General features: G+C 37.5%; 2 protein-coding genes across 3 annotated transcripts; one reads left to right on the top strand and one right to left on the bottom strand.

The window, feature by feature from the left end:
* The first annotated feature begins 1,247 nt into the window (after positions 1–1,247).
* On the top strand, positions 1,248–10,799 carry LOC136714955 (uncharacterized). Its single transcript, XM_066692603.1, has 3 exons — positions 1,248–1,306; positions 7,969–10,189; positions 10,422–10,799. Exons 2-3 carry the CDS (start codon positions 8,080–8,082, stop codon positions 10,601–10,603), a joined length of 2,292 nt encoding a protein of 763 aa, XP_066548700.1. The 5' UTR covers positions 1,248–1,306; positions 7,969–8,079; the 3' UTR covers positions 10,604–10,799.
* Positions 10,800–12,495: 1,696 nt separating this feature from the next.
* frrs1a (ferric-chelate reductase 1a) lies at positions 12,496–22,150 on the bottom strand. 2 transcript variants are annotated; one of them, XM_066692605.1, is made up of 16 exons: positions 22,047–22,150; positions 19,332–19,530; positions 19,022–19,173; positions 18,588–18,682; positions 18,174–18,315; positions 17,828–18,010; positions 17,477–17,575; positions 17,142–17,289; positions 16,374–16,487; positions 15,924–16,039; positions 15,534–15,620; positions 15,156–15,253; positions 14,654–14,712; positions 14,280–14,423; positions 13,743–13,801; positions 12,496–13,273 (listed from the first exon to the last, which is right to left on the bottom strand). In XM_066692605.1, the coding sequence occupies exons 1-16, from the start codon at positions 22,089–22,091 to the stop codon at positions 13,181–13,183; spliced, it is 1,833 nt and encodes a 610-aa protein (XP_066548702.1). In that variant the 5' UTR covers positions 22,092–22,150; the 3' UTR covers positions 12,496–13,180. The 2 variants fall into 2 exon arrangements, with proteins under 2 accessions (XP_066548702.1, XP_066548701.1); XM_066692604.1 differs by having other exon boundaries at positions 19,332–19,542; positions 22,047–22,140.
* Between the last annotated feature and the right edge of the window lie 3,246 nt (positions 22,151–25,396).

The raw sequence follows: 25,396 nt of genomic DNA, 5'->3' as shown, positions 1-25,396 counted from the left end.
ACTATAATTCATCTATAGGTTATCCACCTCATCCTGCAATATAAGTTAGATTGTATTAGTGAAGCAGGAGGAGGTTTTATATCAAGTAATTTGCCAGCAGGAGCAAAGGATCTCAATACAAATGTTAGTAATATAATCCGGCTCATCTACTAAAGACGTTGAAACCTCTCCTGCTGAGACACACAATTGCATATTTATAAATCATCCAAAAGGGAGAAAACATCATAGAAATGTAACCTCCAAGAAGAATCTTAGAGCACAATTTCAAATGAAGGATCACAGATCAAAATGAATAAATAGTGGGTACTGCTATCTAAATCTACAGTAAACAGAATGGAGCAGAATGGTTTTGAATACTGTGATCTTATTTTCATAATTGTTTTGCTTCAGGGTTCAAGTATTCCTATTTTAATAATCTAAATGCACTGCCCTCTTTATATAGGAAAAACTGCCTTTATCAATGTAAATGATTCTTCTTACTTTATATTATTTTTCCTATCAACATTATGAGTTTGTATGCACCAATCTATTGGGGCAAAAGAATTGCTCCACAACATTTCTTTAGATTTTTAAGTTCAGGTAGATATTGGTCTGTTTACAAATATATTCTGTAGTTATTTAGGGTATATTGTAGATCTTTATAGGCAAGCAACTTAATACCTAACCTTAAAAAATAAAACATAAAAAAACTACTAAACAATAAGCTTCTGATTCAATTAAAATTAACCTTTTTCATATAGGCAAGACATAAAAACAGACATGGTTCTGCAGAATAAACAAAACACGAATATAAATTGGATAAAATACTGATTACGTCTTACTGATTAATGGCTTGGTAATCATAATCCAAATGAGCTCATCATTTTATATTGTCTGATTGAATTTTATTGAATTTAACACATAGCAGGGGTGAATTAATTTTGAGTAATATTGCTAAATTATCATAAGCGTATGGTTTCAGAATAATGCAATAAAGCGTATAAGCTCTTTCCCAACTGGTGTTAAAAATTGAAGATTATAAATTAAGTTATATTGATGTATTTAATAATAATGTTAGTATTGTGTTCCTCTTTTGATTTTTGAATATATATGTTCATCATGTAAAACCATCAAAGCATTTCCTTTGGATATATGTGTATGAGAAAAGGTTTCTGCATGCATGTGTGCGTGAGTGTGCAGAATAAATAGTCTGCTGCTATTGGTTAATTCTTTTACATTCAATTGGTGTCTCAGCTGATATATTTTCAAGCAGAGAACCTTGCAAAGACTTCTACGGTGCCCACCGAGTTGCAGCATTTTTGAGAAGGTAGGCTGATAAAAACAACTTTCAATGATTTTTAAACCTTCATGCAATAAACCACTTGTTTATCAAGCAAAACAGAAATATTGCATTATGTAATTGCAATCTGAAGAAAGCTTCCTGTAATTTGCCACCCACTCTGGTGTTTGGGGGGGGGTTCTGCAGATACACAGAGGGTTGCGCAACTATTGAACTCTCAGTAAAGAGGTTGGAACAACAGGCGGAGGACTGATTGAGAGATGGAAATTCAAAGACAAAAAGCCTGATTCAATATGTGCTGCACTGCTCTCTGCTGAAGTGTGTGGGATGGTGGGGAAATCAGTGAGAGTAGTGACAGCTTTAGAAAATAGGCAGTTTTAACCATAGGAATACTGAATCTCTCTTAAGTGGACTATGATTTTTATGTCATTACTATTCTGCTTTATTGTTTTCCTAATGTTCTGCTGCTGGAAGGCTGTGGGATAAAAGCCTTGTTCTCTAGTTTTTAGAATGAGCACATGTTTCTAGATGTATTTTTGTGCCAGGTTTTACTTACTGTTGGTGGGTTTTGGAGAACAAAATTATCTTTATATAACAGCTTTTTAAGAGAGTGCCTTTATTTGGTGAAATAGCACAAACATGACACCAGTTTAATTGATCTGTCATTCTGAGTATTAAGCATCTAATTACTGTTTGTGTTATTACTGGTTTGGTAATAACAGAATGACACTGAGGTTGTGATACACAATCTCAATCTTGATTGTGAGTTGAAGACCCCAGTGGCACAGTGTGCAGACTCTTATGTATTATGGTTCAGCAGTTACAGCCAATGGTGCTCCTAGTGACAATAATTACTGTCAGTTATGGACTCAGTGTGACAAGTGGTTAGAAATGATAACTCGGTGATTATACACTTTGTTTTGGTTTCTTGCTTAATTGATGCCGAATCTAAAAACCTTTATAGATATTCCTTGCCTTCCTGGGGACTAAGAAGTGAGTCCTTTACTCTGCTGATAGAAGTGATGTGAAGCAGAGTCTTTGCAGTTCAATGCCACAGCTAATTGCTCTCTTTACATTGTTGCAAGTTACATTTCTTTTTTAATAGTAGTCCCCCGCAGTGATGTACTTCTTTTCATGCTGCTCTTAGCAGGAGAACAATCATCTGTGATTCATTGGTCTGAAAAGAGCCCACATCTATCCTTGAGACTGCTAAACAAATTCTATTACAATGTTTCATCTCTTGCACTCGTTTGTTTGACAAAGATAGCTCGGACTGCACGTATCTCTGATAAAAGTGCTTTAGCATCAGATGTAACATTTTATCCTGATGTCATTTAGGATTGATAATTACATTCTGTGCATAATTATTATTCGAGGACCTTTTTTAAAGAACTGTGACCTTGGACGTTTATTGACTCCACAGTAAAAGCATACGGGGTAAACTGAGAAAGGAGAAGTAAAACTCAATAGGTTGACAGAAAGTGTCAAAGCCCAGAGGGTAAACTGAAGGCTGCTATCCTACTGGTAATGTACATAAACATAATATGAGTCTATTTATTATGGAGAAAGAGCTTGAGGGAAGTGTTGCTTGTGTGATGATGTACCACATTTCAGTGGCATGCATGCCAATACCTATCTCATCTCGTCTACATCAGTTCAGTCAGCCTCCCTCTTTGGATCGATAGCTTCCGAATTAAAACACGGTTTGCATTACTCTCTTAGCTCTGCTGGATTGTTAAACAGACTATTTTCTCTCCTGAAATGCATATTTTTTGGTAAGTTGGAGATGATATCCTTCTGGCTGCTCTGTTTGAAGTTGCTGGTAGGTAATAGAAAAATATATCTCACAGTTTCTCTTTCTGTCTTAACTACAGTTACCGTACGATTGTAGTACAATTATATATGCTCTTTATGTATTAGGAAATGAATGTTTCAGTAATTGCTAACAACCAATTATGTTTTATCAAGCAGAAATAGTATGCGGTTGACAATATGCCAAGTATAATGATTACAATGGTGCATGTATTATGCAATTATCCATCTGTTTTGTTTTGGGGTTTTTTCAAATGTGACTGGCTTGATCTGAGAGAAAATACTGTTTTTAATTGCTCTTTTGACTTTAATTATTTGCAATTCATTTGAAAGGTTGTACTGGAGTATATGTTCGGCAGTGTCTTCATTATTCCAATATATGTGTTGTATGAAATTACCACTTAGCAGTTGGAAATGTCTTAGCTGTACTGTGGAGAGAAAAGGAGCAGCGTTTCATAAGACTGTCAGTGAAGTGGGGGTTTATTTCGCCTGCGGGGAGAACCATTAGCCCAATTTACAGTTCGTTGAACCCAATAATTCCCCTTCATATTGTCAGTATTTTTCCTAATTAAGAAACATAGCTCTAATTTCAATTTCAAAGACTAAATCTCAATCCTTCTTTCTCAATAACTTCAGTGGGCTGTGCTTTACATTAAAATGGGTCAGGGGGGATGAGTGTCATCCAATCAGAAGTTGACTACTGCACGTGGAAAGATGAATTTTGATTTTGATGATGATGATGGAGGTGCTGATAATTCAGGAGACAGGGTTCTATTACTGATTATGTAATTAATAACGTTCAATGAGTTCAGTATTACAATTGAGTTATGACAGAGCTTCATACATAATTTCTAAGACATACAAATGATGGCTGGTTATGTTCTAGGTATGTATGATTTTTATTTATTTCTCTTTTTAGGTTCAATGCCATGGATGTTTTGGGGTTTTTTTTGCAGGAGAGGAACTGTTATTGTTGCTGTCCACGGTTTATTTTCAGAACATGTTAAATGGTACAGGAACAGTTTACATAACTTTGGCAAATATCCACTGAATAATAATATATTCTAATACATCGCTTGTGAGAACAGGACAGGCTGTAGCTGATCTAGATCATCTCCTGGTGTGAAAGTGTTCAGTTTTGGTTCAATGCCTCAATAAAATTTGGCTGGGGTATCTGGGTGACATCACTGTCAGATGTGTTTGTGGACGCTCTCTGGATAAATGGTCAGGGGACGTGGTGTGGGCTGGCAGGGGTAGTGCAGGGATAAGCAGACATCGTTTGAAGTGAGCTCAGTGAATAGGCTGGAGGGACAGAGGATATGGGAACATACATAACCTCTCAGCTCAGGTACAGGATATTTATTTATTTATGTATGTATGTGTTATAGTGATTTTGTAATGTGTTCATGTAGATTATTATATGTTAGTGATTGTAAAACTATGCGGTAATAATAATAATAATAATAATAAAAATAATAATAATAACCTTTAAGAGTTTGTTAAGAGAAGTTTTAGAAATAATTTTGCAAGCATTTTTTATTTTATCTTCTAGTATGTATTTGAAACATAGCCTACTGGAAACTCTTACACAAAACTTTTATATACAACAAAGAACATTTGTTTTGTTTCCAAATCTGGGGCAAAATAATTATCAGGTTTTTGGCAGCTAAAAAGATGAAAGTGCTGTTTTGTATTGGCTTCCTCCGGTAGGGCATTAGAAATGTACCTGCATTGACTGCATCTGAATACTGTGACTGAGTTTCAGCACAGCTTGGGTTCATTTAGTTCACAGAATAATTACAATGGCTATTGTCTGCTTCTTGATCAAATCCCCGCAACTATCGTTTAGACTTTGGATGAGCAGAGAGAAACATTCAAGGGTGCAAAATTATCTGTTAACATTGTAATGTTAAGGTCTAGAGTTAGTTAGTCCCTGACATAAATTAGATTTTAACTCTAAAGAGAAAAGTTACATCAGCCTTTGAGTTGTGATTTTCAATAATATTTAAAGCCGCATGACTGGGTTCTTTCAGTAGTTAAACGGAAGAGGGTAACAGTAAAATGTGCGCTGAGTTGTAAAACAAATACAAAGGTGATGAAGATTTGGGCCTTATTTACTAGAACGAAGATGCGTACAGTGTTAATAAAATGGAGAGAAAGAATGAAAGAGAAAGAAAGAAAAGCTTTTAATTGATGTGGCGTGGTGTTACTCTAATTTAATGATGTATTTGATGTATAGAAATGCAAGTTCATTTGAGTTTGTGTCTTTATCTAACACATCAATACATGTAAAGCTCTCACTTTTAAATGGTCTTGCTCTATTCTAAATCAATTTTTTTGCTTATTTGACTTGAGCCTGCTCTTCAAAATCTGCGTCAGTCCGATTGAAGTGAGAGTCTACTTGTATTCAGGATGACACTTCATGTCATCTGTCTGAGTCAGGTACATAAGTAACAAGTACTTTAGAACAAATGCATCCCATCATTCAAATGCAGTGACTGTCATGTTTGTTGTTTGAGTTTCTGAAAAGGCTTGGAAAGATATTTATTTATTTTTGCCACTAAAAGAGTCACTTTCCTCATCACTATATTTGCCCCATTCTGAGTTATGTCTGTGAACCTGTCCTTCACATTCTAGAAATGTAATACGGAGAGAGGGCTTTTTAATCATGTTATTAGCTGATTTTTTAATTAGGCAAAACATCTAGAGTATTAATGCTTATGGGGTTAATCTTACAAAATGTATTTTACACTAAATCCCAACGACTTTGAGTGCCGGCCAAAGTGTACGTTTGGAAGCCATGCTTGCAATTTGATCTGCTTCAGTGTTGTATAAAACATGTTTTCAGGATTTCAGCCAGAAGGCTATTGTCTACATCCATTTTTCGATCACACGAGGTTGCATGTGTTGGGAAAAGTTCACGGCAACACCACTGATAGGTGGTGATGGCAGCTTTAATAACGATTACCTGTAAGTCAATTAACCCCCACAGCAGGGAGCAAGGCCCTTTTCAAATACAACTCGCCACAGTGTTGACCTCTCCTTCCCTCTGTCTTGCGGGTTCCTATATCAAGTGTCAAACCAGTGTTATTGTCCTTCTTTTGTTGGTGAAGTTGTCCAAAATAGGCTGTCAAACTAAATAAGGGGGTCATGTCAGTGCTGCAATCTAATTCAATATCTCCCGGTGGCATGAAGTTCACCTCTGATGTTTTTACATATGCAATACACTGAAATCATTTTGTTTTACAAAAGCGTTACCTTCAGGCTTCAACACATAGTAGTGCATCCCATAATCTCCCCCGAATATGTTCTCCAGCAGCACTTGTTCAGGGCTTTGGACTTGCCCTGGAGGTTTGGAGTCACGCCTGGCTGTGGTTTGCTGGCGCCCTGCTCATGCTGCGATAGGGGCAAGCGGGGATGTACCGCAGGCTCACAGCAACAAAGCCGTGGGTGAAAAATGTAATCCTGCAGTGTTATGTAATTTATCGCTTCATTCAGATGGATTTAATTTCTTCCTAACTGTGCATAACCTAGTTTTTTTTGTGTGTGTGCCTGTGTGTAAAGGAAACAAACAACAAAATATATCATATTAAATTAAACGTCCATGAGGGTAAATCGAAACTTTCACTTCTTTGTGTGTAACCTTTCTTCATTTTCACCCTCTTTAGTAAAACCAATTACGCACAACTGTCAGTTGAAATCAAGGTAGTAAATGAAGTAGAAGACAGCATTTAAACCTGTGTGTTGTTAAGGAATTATTTAGGTCAGATAACCTATTTTTAATTGAATTTCCTTTTAAACTCAAGAGATAAGTATTGAGAGATATAGCTGCTAATTTTCTCAAGGTAAATGGAGCTTACACCCGAGGTAAGTGTGTCGTGCATGCTTATTTGATTGGAGTGCAATTATTTTTAAATTATTCCAAATATATTAACATGTTGGCACATTACTTTCAGAAACGGAGTGTGCTATGGTTTCATTTTAGAGTAACAACTAAAGTATTAGCTATAAACATTAATAACTAAAGTATTAGCTATAAACATGAACAAATATAAAGTGCTCATATGCCTAATATTCATTAACACTAATTGAGTTTCAGACTAAATCAGAATTTTCCTCCCTGAAAGCTCATACCACCTATCTGTATTACAGTGAAATTTCAAAATTGAAGTATTTCATAAGTTTTCTTTGTTAAGATACTGAACCATCATCTCTCAGGAACCATATACCCTGGTTTAGGAATCTATCTCTTCATTAACGTATATCTGTTACAAAGAGAACAGAGTTTTAAAGAAATGAAAATGCTTTCAAATTCTTAGCCTCTAAAACCATGCCAAATAAATTACACGTTTTTTTAAATGTGTCTCACGGTTAATTGTGGTCTGCTAAGCTCACTACACACATCGAGAATATCACAAAAACATAAGTTCTGTGAACAAATCAAAGTGCTGTGTTGGCATCGTAGCGCTTCATTTTGCAGAGAGAGAGAGAGAGAGAGAGAGAGAGAGAGAGAAAGGGGGGTGATTTTCAAATCAGAGCAGTTACCTTCAGTTGAAGGGTAGAAATATTGGTGTTTGAGCCCGGTGGTTGTTATTATTTGTAACGGAGTAAGAGCCTGCTTCACTGAGCACACAGGTAGGTTAATTTAAACAGCAATACCAGTACACTAACAATCAGGGATTTTACAATGTTATAAAATGTGAATTCAGGCTGAGGGAGTCGGATAAACAAGACAGGTTTAGCATGTGCACTGAAAGCATTCCTGTCAAGATCTACAGGGTCTCGTCTAATGGAATTCTTTATAGAAACATGGCTTTATTAACAATTTTAGTCTTCTGCTTGCATAGTCACAATGTTTTTTGTATTTTGTTTTGTAGAGAGGCACGACTGGGGTGAGAAGGATTGCTGGAAATGAACACAGTGCAAGCTGCAGCAACACTCGAAATCTGAAACGAAACGAACCAAAATACTTCCCTGAAGCAGTAACCATGGAGACAAGCCAGCTACCAGAATCGGCCTCTGTAGTTGACTGTAAAATGGATTCTGTGGAAACAGAAATGGCTGAGGATAAATGCGTGGATGTGGAAGCCGAACAAGTTCATTTCCATGCTGATTTCTCCGAGTCCATAGAAACAAAGGAAACAGTCGATATTTGTGCTGACCTGCCACAAACTCCCATCCCATTGGATGAAAACGAGAGCTTCGAGGGAAATGGAAGTTTAACAGAAATCACGTGCAAAGGAGACGATTTGATCTTACGCTCGGGATCAGTGGAGCTTAATCGGACAGAGTCGGTGACCTCTTCGATATCCGACTCACCTTCCAGTGCAGGAAGTGTCTATGAAAATGAATTGATCGTCAAAAGAAAAGAATTGGAGGTCCAGATTGAACTGGACAATGCTGTTACCACAGATGAGTCTGCAATAAGTCCTGTTACAGAAATAATCGACCACGAGGTACAAGACAGTGTTCTGGAAAGCGGTGTACTCGAAGAGCCTGAGACCTCTGTCTTAGAGCAGTGTATAAAAGAGGAAACCGCGTCTGATGCTTCAACAGAATCCTGTCATGAACTTGACAACAATGAACTGATTGACAGCCTTCAGGATGAAATAGCGGCCATTTCCTCAGACAGTGAAATTGATGAGAAATGGAGAGCCATATTTTCTTCTTCTGTTAATAAGGAAGGTGAAGATCTTTTTCTGGACACCAATACTGAGACTGACACTCAACCATTTGCTGCAGAAGATGACAGAGATGTCCTCAGCCCAGATGAAATTAATCCAGAGATCGAGGGAGAAGTCTCTGACATTTTAGATGTTAAGGAACAACCTGAAGAACTCACAGAACATGATTTTCAAGCACAGGAGTATTCATACACTTCTCCTCCTCTGCTTCACGGCTTATCCAAAATATCTGAAGATGACGAAGAAGTTATTCAGAGTGTAAAACAAACCACACACCTATCACATTCTGTTCTGGCAGATCCCACGAAGAAGATTCCAGAGGACTATTGTGTCATTCAAGAGACAAAAAATGAAAATGTCAGTTCAGAGCACGTAGATTTCAGAGTTGCCCGGAAACAGTGGTTGTTGATGGAAAAGCAGACCAAATGCCAAGGCTGCCAACCTACAGTGAAGCCAAACGCATGCCAGGGTGGCCACAGCTTCATGTATACTCCAGTCAGAAATATCGACAGGCCTAAAAAAGATCCTGAGGCCGACAGTTTAGGAATAAATGAATATCCGAATACTCTATTCAGTCCTTGCTCTGAAGACTCTGGTTTGGATGACTCAAGCTATAGATCTCCTTATGATGACCCCAGTATAACATGTGATTTCAAAGACCTGGCTGACACTCCGTACAGCCCCAGACTCATTTCTCCAATGTCTCCAGAGACTCCCATCGAAAAGGAAATCCGCTTGGCTTTGGAGAGAGAAGAGAGTCTTCGCCGTGAAAGGGGGATTGCAAAATCAGTCCATGAAAGCGAAAGTGTTGAAACCAAAATTAAATCTGCTAATATTCTGCCGGGGAAGTTTGAGAGAGGATTGTGCCAGGAAGTGGGGGAAAAAAGAAAGATGTTTGAATCTCAAGAAGATGTGTGCAGCGTACAGAGGTCCTCCAACACCAAGCCACCATCTTTTACTATAACCTCAACCTCCTCCCCAGTCAAAGGTCCTTTATATCATGAGATGGCAGCGAATAATGTAATTATCCTCGAACCCGACACATATTTCTCTGCTCCGAGACAATGTGCAAAAGATGCCATCCTTTCTCCTGTCAATAAGAAATCAAATGAGTGGCCCTCCGAAACCACCAATGTTATCATACTAGAGACCTCCAACCTGATCATACGGAGCGCGTCCGAGTTTTGTCTGAACTCTGCCTCCGAGCAAGCTCAAGAAAACTCCTTCCAGAATAATCCATTCTTCAAACTGCGTTCCAGAAGCACCCAATCTCTTGTAGACCAGGAAATTAAAGTAGCAAAACAGAGAGAAGAAGAACTACAGAGGCAAAGGGCAAGTCTGTATGCCAAGGAGAAGTATGATACTGTCTTGGTATCTCCAAATCTACTTGACAGTTTGACCTTTGACAAATCAGGTAGGCTTACATTGATTGAAATATAGAATCAAACTTAATGAGAAGGGATTATAGACCTTATAAAACGTACTGATGCACATACCTACTAGTGCAAAGGTGTTGTTTTTTACTGTTACTATACGAATTTCATATACATGGTTAACAGATATTTGCTGAATGTTTAATATCAGTTGTAAATGGTAGTAAATGCAAGTTATTTTGTGTGCGGTTTAATCACTGTGCTTTTGAACAGATTTACCAGTGAGATGTAAGTCCTCTCCTTCATCACCAATGAAGACTGCATACAAAATGGACCGCTCAACACTTTCTTGTGAGCATAAGGTACTCTACTTTTCCGTTTGTCGTTTGGATTTAAAATCCTCACACACGACAATCGTTGCATGGATTACAGCTGGGCTCCTGTTCGGAATATGAAATGCTTTATTTCAGGTGGAAATTTAAAAGAAAGCATAACATAGAATTCAAAGTGTTTTAAAAATGTAATGCAGTTCCAGATAAATAAAACTCTTTTTTTTTCTTAGTTTCCAGACTCTTTCAGTGGAGCCCGTCGTAAAAGTGCCATGGCTCTTCGCTGGGAGGCAGGGATGTTTGCCAATCATAAAGAAGAATGAACAGAAGACGCCACCCAAAGTACAAATATATATATATATATATATATATATATATATATTTCTGCTACACTTTTCTATAAATGGTGCAGTATTCTATTTGCTGATGGAATAGCATGGCAACAAGCTGCTTTTGTAGTTTAATTGACACTTGGGTCCCACGCAGAGAAGCCACAATATATAACTTAAGCTGTTGTTTTGTGCCAATGCCAAGATGCCTGTGTGTTATTTGAATTGAGTATTTAGTACATAATTATTTACCTGTAATATATAGTGGTATTGTATGCAGCAGTGCTTAAGACATAATTTTGACGTGTCTTCTTGGTTATAATACAGAGGGAAAAAAAGCAATTATTTATTGTATTTTCTTATTGTATTTTCTCTACTAACAAATCAGATTTGTAATTTTTCCAAAGCATATTGATAATTGAATATAAATTATTCTTTAAAGACCCCAAACATTTTTTTCAAAAAACATTTTAGCCATTTCATGCAATGTATTCCAGTGACATTAAATCCAAGCTTTACTTAGACTAACTTGCATTTCAAATTTAGAACTTTTATGTTACCTATAGTGTTGTTTTTAGTGATGGACATTTAGTGGTTTCAAATGTACTGCTTATGCTTGCTTAGTTTCAGATTTTAATATTTATGTCTACCTAATGTGGTTCTAAACAACTCGCATTCGACTACTGAAGCACTTTGCCTTTACGGTGTTTATCTTTTGTTTGGTTTACCTTGTAATTCAAAAGCAATTGTATTGTGAAAGGTTGCTGCAAAATAAAGATGTCTTGAATTATCTTCTGAACAAAATGGTTCCGCTCTTTTGTTATTTAGTCATGAACTGCTAAAAGCATTTGTGAAAGCTTTTCAGAGGGGTTGTTTAATTTCTAGACGGCATGTATTAAGGTATCCTTGAAACACCTCCTGCTTTGACATGTTCACTTGTTCTCTGAAAAGGTTATTTTTAATGGCCTTACATTTCCTGATCGAAAATAAGACATCTGACTGAAAAATGATGGCTCTATTTTCACCTACATGCTTAAGGAATCACTGCCATCCTGACAACTGGACAGCAACCTGAACCCAATAAGCATTTAACAGCTCTCTACTAATACAAAGCCAATAAAATAAAACATTCTTCACCCAGAAACAACGCCCATTTAAAAACTTAATTTTACAGAGAACATTTCAGTTTTATTTTAAAACAGAAAATGTTTTGTGTTTTAATAAACTGTGGCAGACAAATTAATTAAATCCAAGCTTTGTTATTACAGATGTATTCTGTTATTACAATATGTTTAACTGTCAGTTTTAGTCATGATATACACATTACAGGAAGACCAAACTACTACAACTAAACAATCTATTGTGCATTAATAAACCTGAGGATCATATAAAACTGTTATATAAAGTGCAAAGTAATGTACAGAACGTGTGACATTGCCAATTTCACTTTACAGCTAGTAAACTAGTGGCAACTTTCTCAGCAGCACAATCCTAATTTAAACGTAGTTTTACTTGTATGGTCATGAAACTCAATAAAACCTTATTGTTCACAGACATGGTGTGCTCCTAGTGGTTGACATGTGCTTTATAAAAGCCTTGCTGTTATAAGACCCATCGAATGCATAAAATACCCATGTACAAAATGTGTGAAAACTATCAGTGGGAATCAGTACTTTGAGAAAGCAAGGATTTAATCAATTCTGAATTTACTTTTCCAGCAAGATAACACTCAATTGGAATTTGTGCAAAACATTATGCTGGTTCAGGTTTCATTTTAAAACAATACTTCTAAATGCAAGACATTTTCATCTGAAATAGGTGGCACAATGTATTGCAAAAATAATGTGTATCCAAATCAAAAGAAAATCTGTAAGAGTTCGTCATAACTTTGCTTCGTAGAAAGAGTATTGTAGCCGATTTATCTGAATGTATAGTAACCCAAAAATGAAAGTGAAATAGCTACCTTTTCTTAAAGCAATTGTGACTAGAACACAATACAAGCTTTCAGAATTACATCAATAAAATGCATGTATTTTGTCCAACACTAAAGGTAATTAGTATCTATTCAAGGCAGCAAGCAAACGTTATTTCTCTTTCAGGGTAAACCAGAAATGTCAGAGGTATACTCCTAAATTAAAAGTATCTTAATTAAGGTCTGCTTTTATAATACTTAATCTCCTAAAAAGCACTTTGTATCATATACAACACATCTCTAACCCCCTAGGCTATCTATTCTTTGAAGTCTTTCCCCCCCCCCCCCCTTTAAAAAAATATTCAAAGACACAGCTCATTTGGGAGGGTCCTCTTCAGGGAATGGGCCATCTGCCTTAAGGAGACAACTGACATTTCAGGAAAACAGGTAGGAGGTCTTCTCTTATACAAAATATATGTCCGTCAAGAGAGCAATCAGAAATCCTGCATTTCCACAGATGTAGATTGTTAAAACAACCTTTTTAAACAGATTACCCTGTAAGGAGAGAGGGGGGGGGGGAAAGCCAAGTTGATTTTTCAACAAATGTTTTAAATTTGCTGAAATAAATTCTATAATGCATTTATAATAAATCGAACATTAATAATCATTTTAAAAGTGTCTAACAGTTTTGAGCATTACCAGAGTTCATGTGCTTGTTGGCTGATACTTTTGGAGGATCCAGAAGACTAGTTGGTAATTTCACATACAGAATATAGATATGTATACTAATATCTATCAATCGTCAAGGTATTTGAACTAAAAAACAAAACAAATAAATGATCCTTCTTCAGAGGCACATAAACATTTCCCAGAAACACCAAAAGGTTTGGCAAAATAATGTGGGCCTAGTAATGCTTTAATTCAGTTCTTCATAAAGGAAACTCACAACAGTTTTAAGTGTATACACATTGCAGTTTCTGGTGCTTTTTAATTTAGGTACATATTCTCAAACTTCCAATCTTACCTCTGGAACATGAACATAGGAATTTAAAATCTCCTGCTCATCATCTGTAGCATTCTTGCCTGTAAAGACAGAGCATTATTATTGGCCTGGAATCTTGAAGACTGACGTTCCTTTACAATATTTTCCTTTTGGAAAACCTCCATTACTGGTCCAGGTGGGAGAATTATAAATAAATGGATAGAACTGTATGCAGTTAGTGATTGTGTTTAAATATTTTAGTCAGTATTATGTGGGACACCTGAAGTGACTTTTCCTCTATATTAGTACTCGCTTCCTCATTGCACCTGAATGCAACAAGCCGCTATTTCACTGTTCTGTAGTCTTTTCCCATTAAATGCAGTTAATAGATGCCATTGAATTATACACTGCAGCAGAAAGAAAAACAAACAACTGTCAGGATATAATAATTTGCATATGTAAACTTAGCATCTGCTTCGTTTGCAGTCTTAAAAATAATAAAATGGAAAGTAGATCAACCTAGTTTAAGGAGAGAACATTCTCTGGTTTGCTGAAGAACATAAACTGAAACTGACCAACCTTTCCGAAACAAGTGATAGTTGTGAAGCTCCAAGAGCAAATGTGCTGCCACGTCCCACACTACAAATCCCGACAGGACCAGGGTGCTGGAGGGGCTGGGGAGAACCAGAGCCTGCTGGTGGGCTCCCAAGAACATGGCTGCAACTGGACCAACACAGACACCGCTTAAGCTTACATGTGGGTTTAAACCTTGTACTGTAGGTTTATTTCATAGTGTGTATATTATCAGGGAATAGGTCTTAAATTGATCTTCAGTTGTACTGATTTACTTCATTAATCTGTTCAGTGATTTACATCTTTGGACAGAAATAGTTCTAAAAACTGTTCAATGCGGTATATAGTTTAGATTGTGGATTCAATGTAAAACCACTTACCTGCAATTATCCTGGCAACAGTGCCTGTTCCCCAGTGCATCCAGTTAAATATATACCTTCTAAACAGGAGAAAAAACAGAATTGCGTCTCATGTCCAGCTACATTAGATACATCATTCTCTACCTAGCTGTTGATGCTAGAACGCGTGCAACAGTATCAAAGTTGATCACAACACAAATGTATAATATGGTTTAGATTAAAACTAAGTACCACTGTTGGTCTGGGCAGTTTCTACTTTGTCACACTTAAAAGGTCTGAAATGTGTTGAAAAAAAGCACACTAAGCAAAGCACTTCAATTATAGGGAATTACAATTAATGATTCCCATTAGCATAGCTCTTATGTCAATCACTTTGATGCCATTTCGAAAGCAAAACGTGAAATTGAAATGACACTTCCTGAGGCAGATCGGTGTAAAGCAATTGCCTTGACAAGAAGATTGCATAGGAGAGACCGATACAGAAAACAACTATTAATCAGTCTTTGAATTTATAAATTTTTACCTCAATGAATCAGGATGTGGTCTTAAAATGGCCATGAGGGGCTGGAGAATCGTAAGAGCCAGGACAGTGCAGCCAAGAAACGGATGGGCCCCAGCTTTCTACACAACACAGAACAGGAAACAAATACCAGGATGTTTGAAAATTCTTATAAGGGTTTCATTTAATGCATTTATTTTCTGCTTCAAAAATCAAAATCTGTAAAATATGCAGAATCTTAATTTGCAGGAAGCAGTTCCCTCTACTGGTAAAACTGAGACTTGCCAAAGGAATCATACACTCAAATATTAACTCCAGAGTGTATGAAAAACAAATCACACATTTGCCTACCACACCACAAACAAATGTAAATATAAACGAAGAGGGCCGTTTGCCGCTTACCTTACTCCAGCCTCCTCTGTAAGCGAAGGGCAGGATAAAGGCAATGCAGGTGAGCAGCACTGTGGATGCCATCAATATACGATGTACCTGCCATAGCAAAAAATGAATTTCTGCATTTCAGAAGGACAGAAGTAATGCATCTGAACAATTATATTATTTTGCTGCTAGTGAATTCATTTAAATCTACTGTATTTGTGCAATAAACCACATACAATATCTGATTTTTACTTTTCTAAGCCTTATATTGGAATATTGGATCCTGACATGACACGGATAGTCTTACAAAATCTCAATTATGGTCATAATTCATGAATGTAAACTTCCAGCAGATTATTTTCCACATACAGCAGGTGTTGAGAAAAGGTCTATAAAAAAATAAAATAAACTCACCTGAAACCAAATCTTTTCACCAAACAATGTGCTCCCTGGCCACATAGGTTTATAGAAACGTGCAATAATAACACCAATGCTAACAGTGGTTATCCATGCGATAAGCATTAGGGTACCTGGCAGTGAGAGAGGAAAAAATCAAAAACTTTTCATATAGAATTTCCAATAAAGGACAATTACATGTTTGGGAATTCCATAACTCTAAAATACTTCAGGACAACATTTATAAAACTCCAGTGCATCATTGAGAAAGCACTGCTTATTTGTACACAAACTGGCCTCTGACCAAATTGAACAATCGGCTCAAACCCACTTACACAATTCCAATACTAATGGCAGTTCAAAGCTTTGATTTTGCGCAGGTTGAGATTTGATATATAAATTGCAAAGTTTTTACAAAGGCAGAATTTCAAAACTTGGTTTATACACATGAAATATGCAAAAACGTACCGTGTGTTTTTATGATCAAGGGAGACCGTGATCCAATTAAATCCTCAGGTGGTCCCGAAATAGTTTTCTTTCCGGATGAAATGAGAGGTTGCTGGTGGTGTCTATGAATCAACCCTTCATTAGAATAAGAATGTTTTAATTAGCTTTACCAAGATGGACTTCAATGTGAGGGAATTTCAACACAAAACTTTGAAATGAATTTAAAATGCATAAAAAGTAATTCAATGTTCAGGGGTATGGAACTTTAAAAACTGAAAAGGAGGAGAGTTAATCAAAGATTAAAGGAAATCAGAACAACTTAATTATTCTCTTTAATAAGAGCATAATTCGCTTAACTACTGAAGAACACTGAAAGTTTAGCATTAAGTACATATACAGAGGACTAGCCAGTAAAAGGCATGTTAACCTTTAACAACTTCGATATTAGAAGTAATATAATCGTTAATTATTCTAAAAAACCTAATGACCTCATATATCCAAACCATCACTAGATAACTGAAGCTAAACCGATATCAATACAGCATTTGTTGGCGGTTTCAAAACATGTTTCAGATTGCTGAGCTGTCTCAAAGGGGCAAAGGTACAGGAAAAATCAACACCACGCAGCTGAATCAATATAGCAATGTGGAGCAAAGAAACAGGTCTTGATTACTTGACCTAAACAAAAACACCCCACTGTCTGGATTGCAAAAGTGTACAATATTCAGCCCAGATTCGAGATAAAAGAAATCGTTCTGTCTAAGGTGTTAAACCGTAGCCAAGACTCACCGTTTTCGGCTTTACCACTTGCTAAGAATATGTAGTAACTCTCATCCAGATTAAACCTGCAATTCTCAGTCGGGATGTGAATATTCCGCCGAAATTTACACTGAATAACTCCGTCAGACAACCTCCATGCTGTGTCCATCAGTGAACTCTAAAAAAGATGGAAAGATTGTGAAGAAGCAAGCGACACTTATACCAGGTTGCATTTTTACATTCAGCCATCAGAATTCAGATCAACAATTTATCAAAAGAGTAACAAATGCTCAAATAATCTAGTGCTCGTCTGGTGAGGACAAATACATCATCAATATCAGTGCTTTGAAGAGTTGGTTACCTACCTCTGAGCTCACTTCTGGATGGGTCCGTCCTAAGACATACGCAGAATTGATGACAACGTTGTCACGGCTTCTCACGCATAAATACACATCATCGTTTCCCTGAAGGTAAAAAACAATTAGAAGACTATGAATTCAGAAAAAGGTGTTAAAATATAAACCAACACAGCTTCAATATAATAGGATCTGGAGGATCACCCAAGTTTCATACTGCTAGACTTATACTGAAAGCACAGTACTACTGGTAGGAACAGGAGGCACCCTTGACAAAATGGAAGATTTTTGCGCCATTCAAAATCATTCTAACGTTTAAAACACGATTGATTTGATATGCATCTGTTCAAGTATTCATACCATCCATTTGTCATACGACAGCGCAAAGGATGCATAACCCTCAGCAGGCCCACTGAGCTCAAAAACCACAGAAACATCCTTCTTGGCAAAAGAGAGGAAGTAGCACTTTGGATCAGTCTGTGGATCACAGCCAACCGGATCACGCAGGCAAGACTTAATCCTGCCACAGCCCTCTGCGCTGAACTAGACAGAAAAAAATATTCGACAAAAGGCATATGCATCAGTATTACAGGTGAACCCAATTAATGCTATAAATACAATAGTCATTCATCTAAAATATTTAGTATTGACCTTTTAAAACATATACGATGTCCCATAAACTGCCTCTAAGAGAAGACAGACTTACTGGTTCTGTCAAGTGAGTGGATGGCACAGTCTGGCCATTAGTTGTGGTTGGCAGGATTGGAGGAGGAGATACATTGTTCTGAGTTATAACTGGACTTGGTATTTTAACCCAGTAAGTGTCATAGTGTTCAACAACTGTAGCTCTACAAAAAAGACAGACATGTTAGGAGTTTAGAAGCACTTCCATTATGAATTGCATTTCATTTTTGCAGACAAACCATGATTGATCTAAATTGAAATATTTTGAGAACATATTCAAAGCCCAAAGGCCACAGCAGCTAATAAACACGTTTCAAGTGGGCAGTTTCATAGTAGTAGTATTGTATGAAATCGTTCATAGTTATATCAGTAAATGAGAGAATGTAAAAACATATGCCAGGCTCATTAACTGAAAGAGGGATTTTGTCTCACTCACAGAAATTGGACCGCAGGTGGAGAATCTGAAGGTGCATTCCAGACAACCTGCATTTCCAGCTTTCCAGACTTATGGGTGTGACTAACTGCAGATCCCTGAAGAGAGTGGGATGCAAGCAGTCACAACTCCTGTGCACGTTCCAGAAATATAGCCATAATGTTCAATGATTAACAATTTACATGCAAGGGGAAAATAACTTCCAAAAAGAATATTTAAAACTATAATATCCCTCTGCATGTGTGGTTTGCAAAGAACTTCAGGTAAAAGATATGTTTGCTAAAAAATGGAATTTGCTAAAAGTGTAAAAGAACTGAATTACAAATCGCTCTCCTTTAAGCTGAAGTTAGTCTCATCAATAGCCAACAAAAAGAGAAATGCAAGCTAGGATCACGTCAAGCTGCAGGAAACACAACTTTTCAAGTGAAATATTATACCTCTGAGGTTCCACAATTTAAGAGCTGTGAATCATGCGGATTAAGCAGAGTGAATGAGCCGATTGCATGATCGTTCGGATGTGATGCGTCCCGTGCCTCAATTAGAAACCCTTTAAAGGATTTCCCTCCAGATGATGATCCAGACAGGGTTACTGCAAACACAGAGGAAGGGAAACAAACATCTGAAATACTCTGGGTTTTCATCTTTCTATATTGTAAACTTTTTTCCAGTGAAGTCCAAAGACAGTACATGTAGTCTTTAGCTTGCTATAAAGGAAACATAAACTGATAAACAATCATATGCACATACCGGTGATGCGATCTCCAGGGTTGAACTTCTCCTTATCCACAGTTATACTGTAAGGACTGGGTTTTCTACTGGAAGCATGGCCATGGCCTGGTTTCATGCTCTTGCAGGATTCGGTTACTTTTCCATTACTATAAGCAGCAACACTGTGCAAGGACAAAGCTGCGGCCACGAGCAGGAGACTCGCCAAGTCCAGGTGCATCTGAAAAATAGACTAAACACTGAGCTTCAGATTTAGAAGTAGGGTCAGCAGTTAACATCTATTCACATCTATTTAAATGCAATGACTGCAAAAACGAATTCTGGAGAAGAGATTCAAATCATTTGTAAGTTTTCCATTGATCTCAATGTTCATTGGCAACTACACCAATCACAGCCCTTTGAATAAAGCGCTTAACTTACATTTTAAAACTACTTTTCAGTTAGTTTACAAACCTTAATATTTATTAGGTCATGCCCACTCCCATGATATTAAGCCAACTAATACAGACCTTAGAAACTAAATGATCATATGATGAATTTACTTTTTGCACAAACAAAATAAAAATAGACGTTTTCCACAGATCCTTCCTTATTTAATATCTTCTCATCCTCAGCCATGGATGAATCATGGTTAAGAAGAAACCAGACATAGCACGTCCAATTGTAATTACCTTTAATGGAAATAAAATCTATCCTGTGTTAGTCAAAATCTCAATTTATATCTTGGATTATTGGGAACGGATACTTGTATTAACAGGCTGGACATAAGCAATAGTTTAAATCAGAATAAAGAAAGTTTATTCAGAGTAAAAGGAGATGAGACTTGTTACTGGAAAGAGGTTAGAATGTATTTTTAAGTAGCTTTTTATGCCCATTTTTTATATATAAAAATCAAGCGGATTACTGAAAAGTCTCAAATGTATATCTAACATTGTTCATTCTAGGAGTTCACTATTCTGTACCATATGAACTCTACTTCAATGTATGCATTATCTGTAATGCTGACTTTGTTAGTCTTATTTAGGATAGTAAAAACACATGTATTGGTCTGATAGATAATTATACCTTTAGCTTAACTTAAATCACTTCCTAGATGGCAGTTTAATATAATAGCATCATTTAGGCCTGAACCTTGAACACAGTATAAACCTAATAATTAACTAATACTGAAGGGAATGCACAGCTCTATCATAACTAATGCCATTGGTACCAAGGAATCCGATACATCCGTACCATAAAAGAGCAAACATTCCCTAAATTTTAATTTTTAGTATTTTTTATTAAAAAAGGGCAGTCCTGGCTAAAACCTTATCTTTTAGATAAGACTATTTCCACTAACTTCTGGTTTATCAGTATAGCACACTCTGCAGTTACAACTGTCTGTAAAGATAAGGGTTCACAAGATCATCCAAGCCACCCTAAAACAAAGGTCTTTAGAAAAAGAAAGATCGAATGAGTGAATTAAGGAATGGATGAATGAAGGATAAACAAGTAAAACTGCCTCTTAGTCAGTAGTTTGTATTTTAGTTAGTGTTGCATTCAAATGTCATTATGTGTAGCCTGTTTGTAGTTGTACCCTTAAGAGGCCTCGATTCACATTTTGCAAAATGATAAATAAAATGTGTCTTTAATGCATCATAACAGTAATCAATCTGACTAAAGCATGTTAATGGGCTTCAGCATGAGTCACCCTAAGCTTAAACCCACACGACAATGTGATCACTCAATAGTTTCAGGCAATTTCGGGGAGTTAATTATATACCTGTGTTCAAGAAAATATCAGTCAGCACAAGTTAATAACAGCGACTTTAGAGGTAATTTAAAGAAAAGAGAAAAAGCAAGGTATTTATGTCAATCCGAGAAGATACTTTAATTTCACCTTTTCTGGTTATATAGGCTGTGCTACACAATGCATGAAGACTAGAACACTATGCTGAATTCATTCTCAAAAAAGGAGACATCTCTATACCAAAGGGGTTTCTTAACATAACTGATATACCCCTATTTATATATTTTTACTCATGGGATATTGTATAATTTATATAAATATATATAAATATATAGAGAGAGACAGAGATAGAGAGACAGAGAGATTTAATTAGTTTTAAATAGTGTTTACAAAGGCACGTTTAAAAAGTTTAGGTGTTACATTGCAGGCATTTTATAGCTAATATTAGTTTTAATACACGTTTTAAAGTCAAATGCAATCCAAACGATCCATGCATAACATTCATATTACAGTTAAGTAGCGTTGCCCAATGCTGGCTATAGTCTGGCATTAGCCTGAAACCTTAAACTTTAAAGAAAACCTGTCCACCAATAAAAAATAAAGTTGTTATAAAAACTTTAGACTTGTTTGTTGATATAGTTAAAACACTTTGCCTTCATCTGCAAAATGCTAACTTGTATAGGATATTTTGGCGAGTTTGATCAAACGACTTCTCCTCCAGCCTAAGTCTGAATATGTCCAGTATTTAAGAATGAAATCCCACACAGTACACACTTGAATGATCAAAGTGCGTTTCCACTGGGAGACACCCAGGACACTATTTGAACACCACTGATTCAATGGCAGTAGATCTTAAACCTGCCACAGATGTCAACATTAGTAGCAAGAAGAAATAATATGCTTGAGCGCCTAGAATACTATAATGAAGTGCAAGTATCCCAATATTGAGGATCCAACAACTCCACTGATAATGCATGTGTGGGAATGAAGGATTGACCCTTACTCACCTTGCAATGCAGTGTCCGCAGCCTCCTTGCAGCAGCTCCACTCATAAGGAAGTGAAACAGCACATTGTTTGGGGAGCGCACAGTGCTGGAGTGACCGAAGGGGCGGCGCTTCTGTCGGAGACTACAGGCCACCTACACAGGTCGCGTACGTGTAGCGCAGATTCCCGCAGTTCTGCGCGGCTCCACCAATGGGATGCGAGTGTTCTGCAGATCTGCGGGAATCTGCGCTCCATGTCAAATAGTCTTACATCACGTTTCTTCTGCATGACGGTAGCGGCGCAGCTCCAATCTTTCTAGCTAATGGACGAGTTGGATTCAGTCCAGTGTAGTATGTAAATGGATTCAAATTGTTCCTTAGGTTCATGCCCTGAAGAGGATATCCTCAAACAAGCCTCATTCAAGAATTGGTGTGGAGGCCTAAGAGTTGATTCAGCTCCTTTTTGAAGGTTGTTTCAAAGGAAACCACCACATGAAATCCTTAAGTTTTTGTCTTCATTGCTTTTCATGAAGTACAAGTATTGCAGTTGTATGCAGCGCTCCCTATGGGCTGGACCAGATTACACCACCCTCTCATTTGGTCCCGGAGAAACCATGTAAATCCATGCGGTGCAGCCAGCTTACCGTCCACAGCAGCCTGCGCCCAGGGAGCTGTCTGCAAGGCCGCAGGATGCATCTGCAGGGCAGCATTTAGGCATTAATGCAATTGCAAAGCACCTCTACTATTAGTCACACATGCTACATATAGGTATTAATTGTACTGGAGTACTTAAATTTAATTGCAAATATCTCAAACTAACTCAATGTCTTCATATCTCAAATTCAATTCAAGATATCTCGAATTAGACAGGAAGTCAGTTCAAGATCTTGGGTGGAATGTGAGATACCTGGAATTGCATTCGAGAGATCCTATACATTTGTCATACATTTGGAGTGTGTGCGTGTCTACATTCAAGATATTTAATCATGCATAGATGTACAGTGAGGGAAAAAAGTATTTGATCCCCTGCTGATTTTGTACGTTTGCCCACTGACAAAGAAATGATCAGTCTATAATTTTAATGGTAGGTGTATTTTAACAGTGAGAGACAGAAAAACAACAACAAAATCCAGAAAAACGCATTTCAAAAAAGTTATAAATTGATTTGCATGTTAATGAGGGAAATAAGTATTTGATCCCCTATCAATCAGCAAGATTTCTGGCTCCCAGGTGTCTTTTATACAGTTAATGAGCTGAGACTCTCTTAAAGGGAGAGCTCCTAATCTCAGCTTGTTACCTGTATAAAAGACGCCTGTCCACAGAAGCAATCAATCAATCAGATTCCAAACTCTCCACCATGGCCAACACCAAAGAGCTGTCCAAGGATATCAGGGACAAGATTGTAGACCTACACAAGGCTGGAATGGGCTACAAGACCATCGCCAAGCAGCTTGGTGAGAAGGTGACAACAGTTGGTGCGATTATTTGCAAATGGAAGAAACACAAAATAACTGTCAGTCTCCCTCGGTCTGGGGCTCCATGCAAGATCTCACCTCGTGGAGTTTCAATGATCATGAGAACGGTGAGGAATCAGCCCAGAACTACACAGGAGGATCTTGTTAATGATCTCAAGGCAGCTGGGACCATAGTCACCAAGAAAACAATTGGTAACACACCACGCCGTGAAGGACTGAAATCCTGCAGCGCCCGCAAGGTCCCCCTGCTCAAGAAAGCACATGTACAGGCCCATCTGAAGTTTGCCAATGAACATCTGAATGATTCAGAGGAGAACTGGGTGAAAGTGTTGTGGTCAGATGAGACCAAAATTGAGCTCTTTGGCATCAACTCAACTCGTCGTGTTTTGGAGGAGGAGAAATGACCCCAAGAACACCATCCCCACCGTCAAACATGGAGGTGGAAACATTATGCTTTGGGGGTGTTTTTCTGCTAAGGGGACAGGACAACTGCACCGCATCAAAGAGACGATGGACAGGACCATGTACCGTCACATCTTGGGTGAGAACCTCCTTCCCTCAGCCAGGGCATTGAAAATGGGTCGTGGATGGGTATTCCAGCATGACAATGACCCAAAACACACAGCCAAGGCAACAAAGGAGTGGCTCAAGAAGAAGCACATTAAGGTCCTGGAGTGGCCTAGCCAGTCTCCAGACCTTAATCCCATAGAAAATCTGTGGAGGGAGCTGAAGGTTCGAGTTGCCAAACGTCAGCCTCAAAACCTTAATGACTTGGAGAGGATCTGCAAAGAGGAGTGGGACAAAATCCCTGCTGAGATGTGTGCAAACCTGGTGGCCAATTACAAGAAACGTCTGACCTCTGTGATTACCAACAAGGGTTTTGCCACCAAGTACTAAGTCGAATTTCCCTCATTTAACATGCAAATCAATGTATAACTTTTTTGAAATGCGTTTTTCTGGATTTTGTTGTTGTTATTCTGTCTCTCACTGTTAAAATACACCTACCATTAAAATTATAGACTGATAATTTCTTTGTCAGTGGGGAAACATACAAAATCAGCAGGGGATCAAATGCTTTTTTCCCCTCACTGTATAGAATGAATCCGGTCCTGTTTAAGATTCAGGAACAGGATCTTGTGCTCTATTGAGTGAGCCAGACCATTGTGACAGGGGTCTGTGGCCTTCCTGTGCAGCTAAACAACAACAACTATCTCAATTAGGGATTGACATATCTAAAATTAACTCTACTTCAAGATATCTCAAATTGAATTAGAGATATCTCAAATGTACTTCCTTTCTAATTAAATATATCTCAAATTGGAGATATCTTGAATTGCCTTTGAGATCTTGAAACGGGGATTGTTTCAGATAGCCGTAATTCACTTTCGTATTTCGAGATATCTCTAAATGACAGTTTGGCTGAATACAATTTAATTCCCAGGTGCATCACACTCTTTCTGTCCCTTTAGACACCTTTCCCCTATAAGATGTCCTCTATGGCAGTAGGTCTCAGCCCTGGTCCTGGAGAACCCCCTACCCTGCTGGTTCTTGTTCCAGTTCTCAATTAGTAGATTGAACCCTTCATTTAACTAATAATGTCCTAAATCAGAGCATTTTAATTATTTTAAACAGCAGGGGGGTTAAGTTAAGCACAACATTGTATAAAGAACTTGTAATAAGGAACCACCTTTTTATGAGTTACACAATTTAAAAGTCTACTGTAAGCAAATTATTACTTTTTAAGTAATTGAGAACTTGGTTGGCACAAAAACCAGCAGTAAGAATACATGTTGTTAGAACAGAGGGCCACAGGAAGGAGCCACCAAAAAGCTCAGGGTACACGTTTGTGCTGCCTGTATACATGCAGTGGTCGCGTTTGTGTTGCGCAGTCACTGCAC

This window comes from Amia ocellicauda, chromosome 19 (assembly GCF_036373705.1).
Source record: "Amia ocellicauda isolate fAmiCal2 chromosome 19, fAmiCal2.hap1, whole genome shotgun sequence".
Classification (NCBI taxonomy): domain Eukaryota; kingdom Metazoa; phylum Chordata; class Actinopteri; order Amiiformes; family Amiidae; genus Amia; species Amia ocellicauda.
Note: the sequence above shows the minus strand (reverse complement) of the source record. Positions and strands in the feature narration are given on the sequence as shown.

Bases quoted from the DNA above. Each gene is read 5' to 3' on its own strand.
- frrs1a (XM_066692604.1), bottom strand. From the start codon at position 22,091: ATGAGTGGAGCTGCTGCAAGGAGGCTGCGGACACTGCATTGCAAG. The intron at 19,543-22,046 runs GTGAGTAAGGGT...CTCAGTGTTTAG, and splicing joins TGCGGACACTGCATTGCAAG to TCTATTTTTCAGATGCACCT. The intron at 14,424-14,653 runs GTAAGTGGTTTT...GTGTTGGTCCAG, and splicing joins TGTTGCCAGGATAATTGCAG to TTGCAGCCATGTTCTTGGGA.
- LOC136714955 (XM_066692603.1), top strand. From the start codon at position 8,080: ATGGAGACAAGCCAGCTACCAGAATCGGCCTCTGTAGTTGACTGTAAA. The intron at 10,190-10,421 runs GTAGGCTTACAT...GCTTTTGAACAG, and splicing joins TTTGACCTTTGACAAATCAG to ATTTACCAGTGAGATGTAAG.